The sequence below is a fragment of the Acartia tonsa genome, chromosome 8 (assembly GCF_053477335.1).
Source record: "Acartia tonsa isolate MP-2025a chromosome 8, ASM5347733v1, whole genome shotgun sequence".
Classification (NCBI taxonomy): Eukaryota; Metazoa; Arthropoda; class Copepoda; order Calanoida; family Acartiidae; genus Acartia; species Acartia tonsa.
In genome coordinates, this window is record NC_137267.1 from 51,967,546 (window position 1) to 51,982,971 (window position 15,426).

At 30.7% G+C, this 15,426-nt stretch overlaps 1 protein-coding gene across 1 annotated transcript in view; it reads left to right on the forward strand.

The window, feature by feature from the left end:
- Positions 1 to 15,426, forward strand: part of LOC145326674 (uncharacterized) — a 94,046-nt gene that overhangs the window by 40,861 nt on the left and 37,759 nt on the right. The window contains exons 3-4 of the mRNA XM_080170040.1: positions 9,429 to 9,504; positions 11,928 to 12,005. Coding sequence (XP_080026166.1) covers positions 9,429 to 9,504; positions 11,928 to 12,005 — 154 coding nt within the window. The remainder of the gene's footprint in view (positions 1 to 9,428; positions 9,505 to 11,927; positions 12,006 to 15,426) is intronic.

A 15,426-nucleotide genomic window follows, 5' to 3' on the forward strand; every position in this document is an offset into this window, starting at 1 on the left:
CAAGGGATGTTTAAACTCCCCAACATAATTCATAGATTTCAAGAAAAACTAAAATAATTTTATTATAAAGATGGCCAAACTTTTCTTCGGGTTGTCATCTCCTTGGAGTAAATTATTCCTTGTCAATGATAGAAAATGTATTTTAAGATATTTGTAGACCATTTTTACCTGAGCAAATTGTAAAACACTCTAAAAAATAAAATTGAAAAAAGTAGCAGTTTTTCCACGAGAAAATTAAAACCTTTAAAATAAATCGATTTTACCAGAAATTTCTTAGAAAATAAGAATAATAATATCAGTATGACTTCGAAACTGATTATTATACCAGTTTTGTTAATGCGGGCTTTTGGTCCCTTGGGGCTAACAAAACTTCCTTTAATCTAATAATTTTTCATTTAAATATCCGAGGAAAGCTGTCTATAATACGATGCGATAAATAACTATTTTAGCTGTCTATCTGTAATTGCAAGGAGTTACTTGATTGTGATTTATGCAAAATCTATTATTCTCTTGAGCAGCCTTGAAGGGATGTTTAAACTCCCCAACATAATTACCTAATCTAATAGCTAGGTATAATTCATAGATTTAAAGAAAGACTAATATTATTTTATTATAAAGATGGCTAAACTTTTTTTTCGGGTTGTCATCTCCTTGAAGTAAATTATTCCTTGTCAATGATAGAAAAAGTATTTTAGGATATTTGTAGACCATTTTTGCCTGAGCAAATTGTTAAACACTATAAAATCAAGCCTAACAAAAGTTGCAGTTGAGCCAATTTTTTTATAAGGGCCTCAAATTGATTTTTTTTTAACGGAGTTGGATCTTTAAATCATTTTAGTGGTAAGCCAGATCGAGGTGGCTCACCTCGATCTGGCTCACCATTAAATGATTTAAAGATCCAGCTCGGTACACATTTTATCCTTTAAATAAAAAAAAACCTTTAACAAATTTATTTTTTGCCAAATATTTCTTAGAAAAAAAATATAATTTGTCCAGTATGGCTTCGAAACCGATTAATATCGGCTGGGTTGGAACCGTTTCTCAGCCATACTGAAAAATTATGTATAGCATCGTATTATAGACAATTTTCATCAAATATTAAAATCATTAATACCAATTTTGTTAATGCGTTCTTTTTGTCCCTCGGGGAGTTCAAAACTGGTTTTAATCTCATAATTTTTCATTTTAATATCCGAGGAAAGTAGTCTATAATACGATGCGATAATTTTTAACAGTATAAATGTAAAAAAGAATGTCTGAAACTATTGTTAAATAACGAAAATTAATTGTTTTCTAAAATTCCTCACCTTCAAAAGATATTTGGCCAAATAAGAAAAATAGATAAAAACTGAACAAGGATGTAGGGATAAGACAATGGCCGATAAATTGATGCACATTCCCAATGATTATACACTAAATGAACCCTTCTGTAGATTACAATATTTGTTTAAAATGTTGGAAACTCAACTTAATGAACCAATCAATCATGTTCAGTAAAAGTTTTCAAAGTTGTTAGGTCAACGAATAAGAAAAGGTTATTATGTCCCCTCCCTTCCTGACAAGGATGACTACGTTCATAAAGATTAAGGCCTAAATTAATATGAATTTTTTATTAAACACACAAAATAGGCTTTATATGATATTAAAGTTTACTTAAGAACCTTAATTTTTTTTGGCTTGAAAAACCTATAATAATTATATCACTTATAATGTCCACGTTAATAACAGATAAATTAATAATATACATAAGTCCCAAAGATTTATAATAACTATTATTGACTTATTATTTGTTAAGTTAAGTGACCAAATGTTCTAATCACCAATTTTAACCTATAGGAGGGGTAATTTTATGTATCATCATTGGTAATGTACGCATATTTATCGCATGTTGTTTTATACTTGAAGATCTCTGCATATATCAAGATTATTTGAGAGGGAAAAGAAAACTTTCGCCCATTTCTTTGATATATCTAAACATTGCATTTCTAAATAAAGCATGATGAAAAGGTTTTCCTTGATTTTGGTTAATGCTAAATCAATATTTCGCAGATAACCACGGAGAAAGGGATAAGCCAAGGGTTTTAAATTTTATTGAATTAAACATTTTACCAAATTTCATATAAGGAAAGGCTTGCAAAAAGTACCAAAATTTGATTTTTTTAGCCTAATCATGCTAGAGCTCTTAAATTAAAAGAATTGCCCCATTCCTACAGAAGGTACAATTTTGTGTGTTATCATTGGTGATTTACATCAATTTATTGGCCATTGTCTTATCCCTTCAGATCCCTGGCAGATAACAGAATTCTTCAGATCTTTGCTTCCGGCTTGAGGAATCAGAGATTTAGAATAAACTTATTTCAGACAATTCAGTTAAATTAGAGCAACCGAACAAAGCTACTTTATTAATTTCCAGTATGGCCTCAAAACCGATTAATATCCGCTGGATTAGAACTTGTTCTCAGTCAAACTGAAATATTATGTAAAGCATTGTATTACAGACAATTTTTAAAAATATCACAAAATGAGCCAGTGTCTTCGGCCCCTCAAGGCTAACAAAATTGTCATTATTATTTTAGTCTTTCCTTGTAATAAACGCGGAATGCTGTCTATAATACAATGCTGATAAAAAGGTTTTTTAAAGGTTATATTTTGAAATATTAGAGCTTTTTTTATGAGTTCTTTAATCATATCATTCGGTTGGTTCTAGTTTTATTAAGTCTAATATAGTAAAATGTAGAATATAATAGTATCTAACTCTCAGTCAGGGAGGGGATATTTGGGCTGTTTATTACACTAGTCCCAAATGTTTTATTATAACGTTTTCTTATTCGCTGGCTTAACAACTTTGGGGAATTTAATTCATTTTGATTGGTTGGTTATTTAAGTGTCCAAACGTTTCACTAATTATAATACAGATGGAGTAACATTGTATATCATTATTGGGGATGTACATAAATTTATCAGCCATTGTCTTATCCCTTTAGATCCCAGGTATCAAAGTCTATATATTATTAGGAATGTAAGAATTAAAAGTTTGCTGTATTATCCTTGTTTACTGGGATCTAAAGGGAAAAGACAATGGCCGATAAATAGATATACATTATACATCTCCAATGATGATACACAAAACTACCACTTCTGTAGATTTCAATTCGTGGTTTAAACGTTTAGACACTCGACAAAATGAATCAACAAATAAAAATATATAAAATTCTCTAAAGTTGTTAAGTCAACAAACAAGTAAACGTTATAATAAAACTTTGGGGACTAGTGTAAGAAACAGCCAAATGTCCCCTCCCTTCCTGGTATCTAAGTCTATATTATGAGGAAGGTAAGAATTGAAAGTTTGCTATATTATCCTTGTTTATCTTTACAAACTAAAGATTATGTCAGAGCTCGGCAGCCGCGCGTCCGCTGCCTGTAAGCTTTAGGGAAATCAACCTTTTAAAATTTTAAAATCAGCTAGAAGTCTAAAATGGTCCAAATATGGCAATCGATCTGTGTAAAAAAAAATTGGCAAATTATCCAACCGGGTTTAAATATTCGGCTTAATAGCGACTGACGCACGGCTGTCGAGCCCTAGATTATATTTAAACCTTAACAAAACCACGATATTTAAAATATAAATTGATAATATTTATAACAACCGAAAGCGAATTTACATATTTATTTCTTAACTTTAAATTTAGATTAAAATCTTTAAATATATTGTAGGAGTAATTTTTTGTTTCGCTAACTTCTAAACCGATAAACATTGATATTATATACAATTAAAACAATATTGCAAAAGGCTAAGGAAGCAGTCCATAAGACAATATCTGTTGTATTGCATTTTTTGCAAAGTAAGATAATATTATCTTAGATAATATTCCTAGAGAGATGGGTGGGTTGAAAGACAAAAGTGTCTAAAAAGCTTTGTTAGCATTTTTTCAAGGAGTATTCAGCCAAAAAAAGTTCGAAAAATTAAGGAATATTATTACGAAGAATTTATATTATCTTTGGTTAACTTTTTGTTGGCATTTACTGATTAGGATATGTTTTTCCATGTAATTAATCCTTATTGACAGGTTTAAAGCTATTTTAATACCAAACAAGCTAGTTACAAAAGGTATCATTTAAACATAGAAGTAAACACACAATATTTAAAACCTACATAATCCAACATTCAATCAACCAATTGCGTGAAGAGATCTAAACTAGTCTTATTTTTTTCATTTTAATAACCGCAGAAAGCTGTCTATACTACGAAGAGATAAATAACTAATATATTATTGTATTTACTTTGTTGTTGTTTTTTATCATAAATTGCTTGTAATTTTAGGAATTTGTCGGCTAAATATTTTTTTTTTCATGTGACCTGTTTTTGAACTGAACCAGGAAATTGAAAAAAAAATATTTGATTTACACCCACAAACATATTGAATATACAATAACTAAAAAGATTCAAATTTTTAAAAATATTATAAACATATTTTAAACATTGGCGTGCAAAGGTTTTGTCATGACCCCAATTAAGAGGGGTGTAGATGGATAGAATGGTAGACCACTATGGATTTGATCCACTCCTCTTAATTTGCCCTTCTTCATATACTAATCAGATTTAAAATTTTGATTTTATTGGTAAAAAGACACTATAACCAAAGTAGGTCATAATGTTTATCAATTCTTTTAAATACCAAAATTAAAAGTCTCGGTGTTGTCAAACGTTTTGGATAAGTCAAAAAATAAAAGCTTGGACGTCCCTGGCCGTACAGACAAATAATAATTGTACAAAGATTCGCTTTTGATTAATGCATGAAGCAGATTTAATAATTTTTCCAATAACCGCGGAAAATTAGTTATTGGTAATGTGATTAAGATCTGCATTGTTATCCAAGTAATTGTCTTGGATTAATTAGGTTCTTGTTTCGGGTGTTTTTCATCAAAGTACCTATAGAGCAATTACCACCCCACCTAAGAGGAGGTGGCTAGTTTTTATGCCTTAAACCGGTAGTAACCCTGCAGTACACTAACCTAGCGGGGCTATCCATTACCCAATATAACCTAACCTAACTTAACCAGACATAATGTAATAAACAAACAAACAAAAATTCCCCATATCTGAAGTGCCCTAAGAGGTTTCTAGGGATGTAGCCGTTAGTTAGATATATATAGAAGCAGCTTATAGTGACTATAAAAAAAACGTCCTACTGGCCTATCATTGGTCAATTAAAATGTGTCTATTATTGTCATTTTTTATAGGCAGTATAGTCTGCTTCATCTAACTACATACATTTTTAACTTTTACATTATAAATGTACTTTATATTTATTTAATAAAGATATATATATATACATTATACATGTATATTGTATATAAACATAATATAAATTTACATGTAAATATAAATCTAACCAGGGAGGGAGGAGACATTGAGCTGTTTATTACACTAAATCCCAAAGTTTTATAATACCGTTTTATTATGCATTACATTACCATCTTTGGGGACTTTCATTGAATTTTGATTGGTTGTTTCTTTAAGTTGAGTGTTCAAACGTTTCAACCTCTCATTATATCTACAGAAGGGGTAATATTGTGTATCAACATTGAGGATATACATAAATTTATTGGCCAACGTCTTATCCCTTTAGATCCCTGAAATCTAACACCAGCAACCAACATAAGAATTACCGGATTACCTTGAAAACTCAATAGAAATCCAATTCTCCAAGTGAATGTCAATATCACATCCAGAGAGAGAGGGTATTGTTGTGTGCAACACAGTCAAGTTACTGGCGTCACATTTTGCACAGTGGTCCTGAAGGCAAATGAAGTTGAACTAAATCCATCAGAAAAACGTAGCTGTTCCTTCTTGGGATTAATCTCATTTTAAAGATAATAGACCAAATTCCTTGAAAAATCAAGGTTGTTAAGCAGGATGGTCACCATGCATGTTTCACTCCACCAGTTTAATGATTTTAGAATGTCAATATCACATCCAGAGAGAGGGTATTGTTGTGTACAACACAGTCAAGTTATGGGCGTCACATTTGGCACAGTGGTCCTGAAGGCAAATAAAGTTAAACTAAATCCATCCAAAAAACGGGCTATATGGCTATCAAATATACCCATTGGGGGGTAAGGAACTGATTTCCTTAAAATCATAGCTGTTTATTCTTGGTATTTATCCTATTTCAAAGATGATAGATTTTTAGATTTTTATATAGAAATCTAATTCTCCAAGTGAATGTCGATGTCATCCATAGAGAGGGTATTGTGTTATGTACCACATAATTAAGATATGGGCGACACATTTTCTGTGTGAGCAGAGTGGTCGCCATACATGTTTGACAATGATATACAGGAATCTAAAGGGATAAGACAATTGATTTCATCCCCAATAATATTCAAAATCACCCCTTCTGTAGATTGTTGGTTAAAACATTTGGACACTCAACTAAATGAACCAACTGATCAAAATTTAATAAAAACACCCAAAGGTTGATAAGGCAATGAATAAGAAAATGTTATTATTAGACTATGGAAAAATATTATAACAATAGCAATACATATTTTTTTTTAAATTTATATTTTACTGAATATGATATGAAATGAAATATTTCAGGTGGTAATTTAATTTAGATAAAAATATTTATCACAAGTCTTTTTTAATAATCTAATTTACTAAAATTCACGGCATTTGCAATTGTAGTGAAATCTAGCTTTTCTTTGCCAACCAGTGTTAGATATAAAAATAATATTGATACTATTATTGAAAATTTAGAACACTCAATAATAGACATAATTTTCCAATTTTATGCCCCTTACTGTCAATTTAATATATTACAGGCTAATTGTCAATTTAAAATATTACAAAAAATACACAAATTCAACAGACAAACACACAATGGTGACCACTTTTGATTTAATATATGATATAAAATAAAACCTTTTGGCCTTGAAAGTTAAATCAATTATTGCGATGACATCCTGAGTTTGAGTGTGTTTATTGTGTATGCAAAAGTTGTTGTATTCAGGAAGTAAGAGGATTTAACCTTCAAGATATTTACATCGGTTGATGCCTTGGACAGTTTGACTTAATAAGCGCATTTGACTAAACGCCAACACACAACTTTACGAAAATACACAAAGAAATGACCCTCTTTCTACTATTTCAATGTCTAATTGTTTTTAACCTTAATCTATAAACTAAGCCTTAAACCTTTTGCTTTTTAAAAAATAGAAATATTACTAGCTGCTATGCCCTTAGGGGCCTCTAAAACACAAAATGTGTTTTCTTTTCAATCTATGTTAAGATCAGCTTTTAAACAAAAAAATTATTTCTTTTTTTATTTTTGGTTATTCCTCATAGGAGGTTGGTGTTACCCTCTCCCATAATAGTTATAAACCTGTCTATGACCTAAGAGAAACTACACTGTAAAGGAGAACTGTACCAATGCAGTGTTTAGCGAGATCCTTTGGTACAAACAGACAGACAGATATATAAGGGTAAATTTCATAATTTGAAAACTACATGGATGGAATACTAATAATAAATTATGCTGTATCTTGGCTGTAAAAATTGATTTATGTAATGTCCTTTTAATGTGAATTTGGCCAAAGTTTAGATTGAAAATATGTATTGAAAATAATTCTACATATGCAAATATTTTAGCACATACACTTAATAGATAGATGGATATTTTAGCACTATATTTTGAAATGCAAAATTTGAATTGGATAGTTAGTTTGGAAGTAATGTTGCAAATTATAAATATTTGGTCAACTTTGGCCTTTTTGAAAGCAAAGCTTTTCTATAATTAAGGTACATTCGTTTGTCTAACTTTCTGTTTCAGAAAGTTAGCTCTTCTCGTTAATTTAAACAGTTTAGAATTGTCCTATTTTTAAACTTTAAATAACTATTCCTATATACATAAGTTTTGATTTCAAAAGAGTAGCAACTCTTAAATCGTTTCCAGAAAGTCCATACGTCCATTTGAAACATTCTGATTTTTTCACTTTTTTTACAAGAAATTTCTGTATGCTAGAATTATCCTATTCATCAGGTTTTTGGAATACAGATTCCTATTACCACAAGGTACAATGTTATTAGCAAAACATCTCCTTAATCAAATTCCAGAAATGTAAGTGTGTCATAACAAATTACTTACAATTATGTTTAGACTTATGCATTAATATTCTGTATATTCAGACCTGACACTATATAACTTATAATGTTTGTTTGTCCCTAACGGTTCAGAGCTTCGCTTTCATGGATTTTTGTCATCCTAGTTCTATTTATATTACATCAAAATATTTTAATTACAATAAATATTTATTGTCATCGTCATCATAGAAAATAGAATCTATGATTAAATTTGTGGATAGGAAGATAAAGAGAGAGAGAGGGGACAATGGGCTGTTTATTGCACAAGTCCCTAAAGTTTTATAATGATGTTTCTTAAAAACTTTGGGGACTTTTAATGAATTTTTATTGGTTGCTGTATTAAAGTGTCAATACCTTACAACCACTAATTACAATCTACAGAAGGGTAGTTTTGTGTATTAACATTGGGGATGTACATTATTTGGTCTGGCATATGCAATTGACAATATGCAATTCTAAAACTCAAAACTAAGAATTGAAAGGTCAAACTTAACAATTTACTCTATTGTAAATGGATGATATTGCTGTCAGACAAATTAACTTTTATGGTTATTACAGAAAATAAAAGATCTGAATTCAAAACTAAAAGAAAGTTAAATGCATTGCAATATTTATCAATAAAAGTTGAATAACAGCATAATATACAAAGTTATATCGAACAGATTGCTTATACAACTAAAAGTTTTATAATAAATATCTAGGTAAATCATAAAAGTAAAAGAGTTATTTTTTTGCATTGTATTATATACAATTTTATGCAGAAAATTTTTAAAAATAATAGAATGTATTTCTGCTTTAAGGCCTGGGATAACAAAATAGGGATTAATTCTAGTATTTCTATTTATTTTTTTGTGAAACAATATCTATATTATTGATACAGAACCTAATTTTTCAGTATGCTTAGAACTGGTACTAATCCAGCAGAAATTAATACAAGTTAGAGAGGATCAGGAATAGAAATAAAATTACAAATAATACAAGATAATAAAGCAATTCAAGAAAACCATAATCTATCATAAACTTAAAAACCAGGGATCTAAAGGGATAAGACAAAGTTAGATAAATTGATATACCACCCAAAAATGATACACAAAATTACCCCTTCTGTAGATTACAATTAGTGGTTGAAACGTTTGGAAACTAAACTTAATGAACCAAACAATCAAAATCAAATAAATGTCCCCAAGGTTTATTACTGTAGTAAACAGCCCACTGTTCTCTTTCCCCCTGATAATTATACCATAGAATCCAAAATAGTAACTTTAATGTGTGCGTTTATCAGTGATCTGCCAGTGTACAAGCCTGCCCTCCTGGTCAAACCTGGATCAACTAGTCCAAAGTTTACCAATAGATTCCAGGTAATCCTTATAATAAAGTAACAGGATGCTTGTTTGTGTGTACTGAAAGATCTGCCAGTGTACAAGCCTGGTCAAACCTGGATCAACTTGTCCAAAGTTTACCAATAGATTTCAGGTAATCCTTATAATAAAGTAACAGGATGTTTTTCTGTGTGTACTGAAGGATCTGCCAGTGAACAAGCCTACCCTCCTAGTCAAACCTGGATCAACTAGTCCAAAGTTTACAAATAGATTTCAGGTCATAAGGTTTTATGACCTAAAAGCATAAATGGCAGAATAGTTATTTATTGTATCGTAATATAGACAGTTTTTAACTGATTAAAATAAAAAAATTATAAGATAAAAAACAGCAAAAGGATCGAGCTAACAAAACTAGAATTTATAACTTTATTTTATTTTTCATTGAAAATTGTTTATAATACGATGCTATACATGATTATTCAGTATAGCTGTTCTAATACAGTTGAAAAATAATTGGTACCGAAGCCATACTGAAAATTATAATATAAATCAGTCACTCTTTCATTATCGAAAGAAAATTTAAACACATTTTTTTTGCTCCCACCCTGCCTTTAGAACTAAGAGAAAAAATTGTGTATGCCAATGTTTTTTCAGGAAGAAAGGGGACATTGGTTTGTTTATTACACTAGTCCCCAAAGTTTTATAATAACGTTTTCTTATTCGTTGGCTTAACAACTTTGGGGACTTTCACTAAATTTTGATTAAGTTGAGCGTGCAAACGTTTCATACACAATCACATAGGAGGTAATTGAGTATCATCATTGGTGATGTACATCAATTTATCGACCATTGTCTTATCCCTGAAAAAATATTGTGTACGCCAATGTTTCTTTAATAGAAATAGAAGAATAGAAGCATATTCTGAACCCTTTTTTCGTCAAATCTAAGAAGGAACATTTCTAGCAGACAAAAGTATTGTTTACTTTCGACTCAAGCTGATGTGGATTCTTAAGAAATTATAGACTCGCTACTCGATAGTGAGGCAAAATTATATTTGTGAAAAATCATCCAAAAGCACATTGAAAATCTACAAAAATTAAACAAAATCATATGTTAATAACCCTTTAAGATTTTATTTAATTTTTGTAAATTTTTTTATTCGATTTTTGAGGATTTTTCACAAAAATAATTTTGTCTCACCAGCGAGTAGCCAGCCCAACTTTTTTTTTAAGAATCCACCTCGTTACTAAGCTTTCAAATTTAAACGAAATTTTTGGGCAATTAATTCTGATTCCGCAAAGCTTTCTACTAAGAAAATGTACTGTTTACAGCTGACTTTTATGTATGTATGAAATGAAAAAAAACATGCCTTCGTAGTAAAATGTGTACACAATTTCAACCAATGAGATCCAATGTAAATTCCGATGCGATTCTCCTATTGGCTCAATCAGACATTCCCTCTCTTTCTTAGTACCTTTATTGTTTCTTTTATAACAACGTTTTTAGTTAATGTGGCGAGGAATTAGGTTTCAAATTGCTTTCTCAATTGAAAAATGCAATTCTCTTATAGATAGTCATTTATACACTTAAAGGTTGCAGGTATAAACAAGGATGACAACATCCATAAAAACGAAGCTCTACAATCGTAAGAAAGGACAAACGAGCAATAACGCATGTCAGAAGTCTAAACAAAATACATAAATTTGTTGCAAAATTGAATAAATACAGGATACAGTAAAAGGACATACACTCATTTTTAGGATATAACGTACGGACGTACCGACCCTAATTATAGAAGAGCTTCGCTTTTAAAAATTTTTACATTTGAAAATCTGGGTCGAACTTATTTTTACCCTTGACAGCTCGATAATAAGAGCAATATAAATAATATTATGCATGCATTATGCAGTTTTTTATTTATTTATTGGGCGATTTTTCATGGATTATTGCATTATATAAAATGCAAATATTTTCAAACAAGGTCATTTTTAAAAGGTAAAAGTAAATATTTATATTTTAAAGGAGTAAATTTTTTCAATGGGCTATTTCTCTTATGAGGGTGGTGGTAACCTCTTCCAAAATTGTTAAAAACCTTTCCAGGACCGATAAGAAGCTTTACTATAAAGCGATTTCTCTTTGGAGGGTTGAAACTTGAGGTACCCTCCCACAAAATAGTTATAAACCATCACAGTACCCATGAAAAACTATTTATATTGTAAAGGAAAACCAAATCGGTTCAGTGGTTAGCAAGAACCTTCGGTACAGACAGACACACAGAGACATTCAAACAAACATCCTGTTACTTTATATCATTTTTATTTTCTAATTTAGAATGTGGAAAGAAATTTTATTGAGGGAACAGTTATTTTACAAGATACTTCGGTACAGACAGACAGACACACACACGCACACACACAGACAAACATCCTGTTACTTTATATCATTTTTATTATCTATTTTAGAATGTTGAAAGAAACTTCACTGAGGGTACAGATATTCTACTCAGCTGTGGTGTTATAAACCTGGATACTCATCATACGGTAACCTTTTCATTTCATAACCTTTATCTTAATGTTTTAATAAGGTCTTTTAGGATTTGCTTGTGGTTTAACCAGTGACGTGCAACTGCACAGCGATTCGTCAGAGGGGTGAACATCAAATAAGAAAACGTTATCACAAAACTTTTGGGACTTGTGTATCAAACAGTTAATTGTCGCCGCTCTCTCTCTCTCTCCATTGTAGACGCTAAAAAGTACAAAAAACGTGAGTAACATTAAATAATTTCCCGTAACGATTTTAAAATATTTTCACATACAGAAAATATTTCATTAGAATTTAGGGCAAAATAACTAATGATATTTATTGCATATACAAGTAGTTTTAAGCTAGTTCATTAGGAACCAAGAAGGGAGGGAACATTGGGCTGTTTATTACACCAGTCTCCAAAGTGTTATAATAACGTTTTCTTATTTTTTGGCTTAACAACTTTGGAGACTTTTATTGAATTTTGATTGGTTGGTTCAATTAGTTGAGTATCCAAACGTTTCAACCACTAATTTTACGCTTTAGAGTGGGTTTCAAACGTCTAAACCTCTGAATGTTATTTACAGAAGGGGTAATTTTGTGTATCATCATTGGGAATGTACATCAATTTATCCCTGATAAAAATCGCCTACTAAACTCGGCAATTCATTAAAATATTTCTCAAAGATAGAAAAAATGCGGTGTTTTGATTTCTCCAAGTTGAAATTATATTTTGAAATTCCATGTTGAATTTTTTCTCATTAAGCATAAAGTATACAAGTATAATTTAGGAAAAGCTGCAGCGTGGCTAATAAAATAAGTTTTCCAGTATGGCTTCAAAAACGATTAATATCCGGAGGATTAGAACCAGTTCTCAGCCATACTTAAAAAAATATTTATAGCATCTAATAAGAGACAATTTTCCACGAATATTAAAATAAAAATCATAAAATTAATGTCAGTTTTGTGTTTTGTTAGCACGGGCTATAATACGATAACTATTCTAATTCTTTAGCTGCTCAAAGACCTAAAACAATAAAGGACGCCTATTTGTCTATTCTTTATAACAAGGCTGTCGCCTATCAAGTAGTGCATCCGAGTGTTGTTGTCGAGGTGATTGGTTCGAATCTTTGCCAAAACTGCGTAATATCTAAAAACGTTAAGAATTATGTGTACTACTTACTGTTGAACCATTTCGATTAATTACAAAACAAAAATGAAATTTTAAATTAATATTTTTTGGGGTTGGTTTCCACCAAATACTTAACGTATAATTATTTTTATTGGTTGTGGGGAAAAAGGTGGGTCCGGCTTTCTGGCATATCTCAAATTTAGCGAACTTAAAACTTTGCAACGCCTAGATAGAAATTATTTTTTTCTATTTAGAATATTTACATTCTATATTTAAATGCACTAAAAATTATTAAAGGATTATTATTTTGTATATCAAAAACATTAATTTGATTTTAAAAATTAGCGGTTGTATCAGAGACAACTTCGCAGGAAACTAAATAACATTCGTGTTACATCTAGGATGACTTTAGAGTTTAAGTTTTAGTAGCGAATTTACTCTATGTTTAACCCTAAACGGTCGGTACCCTTTCTGGACCTTAATAGGTTTGGGGGGGGCGGGGCGTTGAAGTTCCCCCCTATTAAACAAACATCCTGTTATTTTCTTATGAGGATTGCTAAATATTCTTTTTAAAAGCAAAGCTTTTCTATAATTAGGGTCGGTCTGTCCGTCCGTCCGTCCGTCCGTCCGTAATGGATAGCTTTTTTCGTTAATTTAGCCATGTTAGAATTGTCCTATCGATTTCAAATTTTGAATGGTGATTCCTTTAATAGTTAGGTACGATTTAGAAAGCGTAGCAACTCTATAACCATTACCAAAATGTCCGTACGTACATTTTAAACATGTTGATTTTTTTACTTTTTTAACAACAAATTTTTTGTGATCTAATCATCCGATTGATCTGATTTTTGGTGTATTAATTCCTGGGACAACAAACTATAATGTTATAAGCGAAGCAACTCTATAATCAAGTCCTAAAAATGTAAGTATGTCCATAAACATTATCCTGTATTAAGCAGTTTTTCAACAAATTAAATGTTGACAAAGAATTTTAGCCTTCTATCTTAAATGGCAGCTTAGAAAATCACATTTTCCCAAAAGTATTATTGACTGACAGACTGATGGACTGATGGACAGACATCTCAATATCTCTAAAATTAAGCTCAGAGCCTAAATTTTTAATGTTTGTGGGGTCTTTTGCTCAATTAGCTCCTAAAAGGAAATTCCCAATATGAATTCTGTATTGATTACTTAGTACGGTTATGTTAAGAAAGTTTTCTGGAAAAAATCATCTCAATATTTCTAAAAATAAGCTCAGAACTTAATTTTTTAGTGTTTGGGGGTCTTATGCTCCACTAGCCTCCAGAAGGAAAGTCTCAAAATGAAATCTGTAATGATTACTTAGTTTGGTTATGTTAAGAAAGTTTTCTGGAAAAAAAATCATCTCAATATCTTTAAAAATAAGCTCAGATTTAAAATGTTAGTGTTTGGGTCTTTTGCTCCAATAGCCTCTAGAGGGAAAGTTCCAAAATGAAATCTATAATGATTACTTAGTACGGTTATGTTAAAAGGTTTACTACAAAAAAAAATCATCTCAATATCTTTAAAAATAAGCTCAGAACCTAAATTTCAGTGTTTTGGGGTTTTTTGCTCCACTAGCCCCTAGAAGGAATGTTCTAAAATGAAATCTGTAATGATTACTTAGTTTGGTTATGTTAAAAAAGTTTTCTGAAAAAAAAATCATCTCAATATCTTTAAAAATAAGCTTAGAACTAAAATTTCTACTGTTTGGGAGTCTTTTGCTCCACTAGCCCCTAGAGGGAAAGCCTCAAAATGAAATCTGTAATGTTTACTTAGTTTGGTTATGTTAAAAAAGTTTTCTGGAAAAAAAAAATCATCTCAATATCTCTAAAAATAAGCTCAGAACCTAAATTTTTAGTGTTTGGCGGGTTCTTTTGCCACACTAGCCACTAGAGGGAAAGTCACAAAATTAAATTTTTAAAGTTTTATGGGTAGATCCAGTCATGTAAGAGAGCTTACAAAAAGAATTAGGTTGATAACTAGAAAAACAAGCCAGGGCAAAATTTGCTATTGAATTTCATTTCCTATAAGTGTACTAACTTCCCCCCTCCCCCCTTATTTCATTTTTTTTGCCAGCCGCTAAATATTAAAACAGCTGTAGAGTTGCCAATTCAAAAGCTATGATAACCAAATTTTAGGACGAACTCTTAGTTTACATAACAAAAAAATATTTTTCTGACCATCGCCGAAAAACGGCAAATAACTGAAACCACCATTTTCGGCGTTTACCGCAGTTGCCGACGCCAATTAAGTTTTTTATATGTTTATGATTACAGTAATAGACT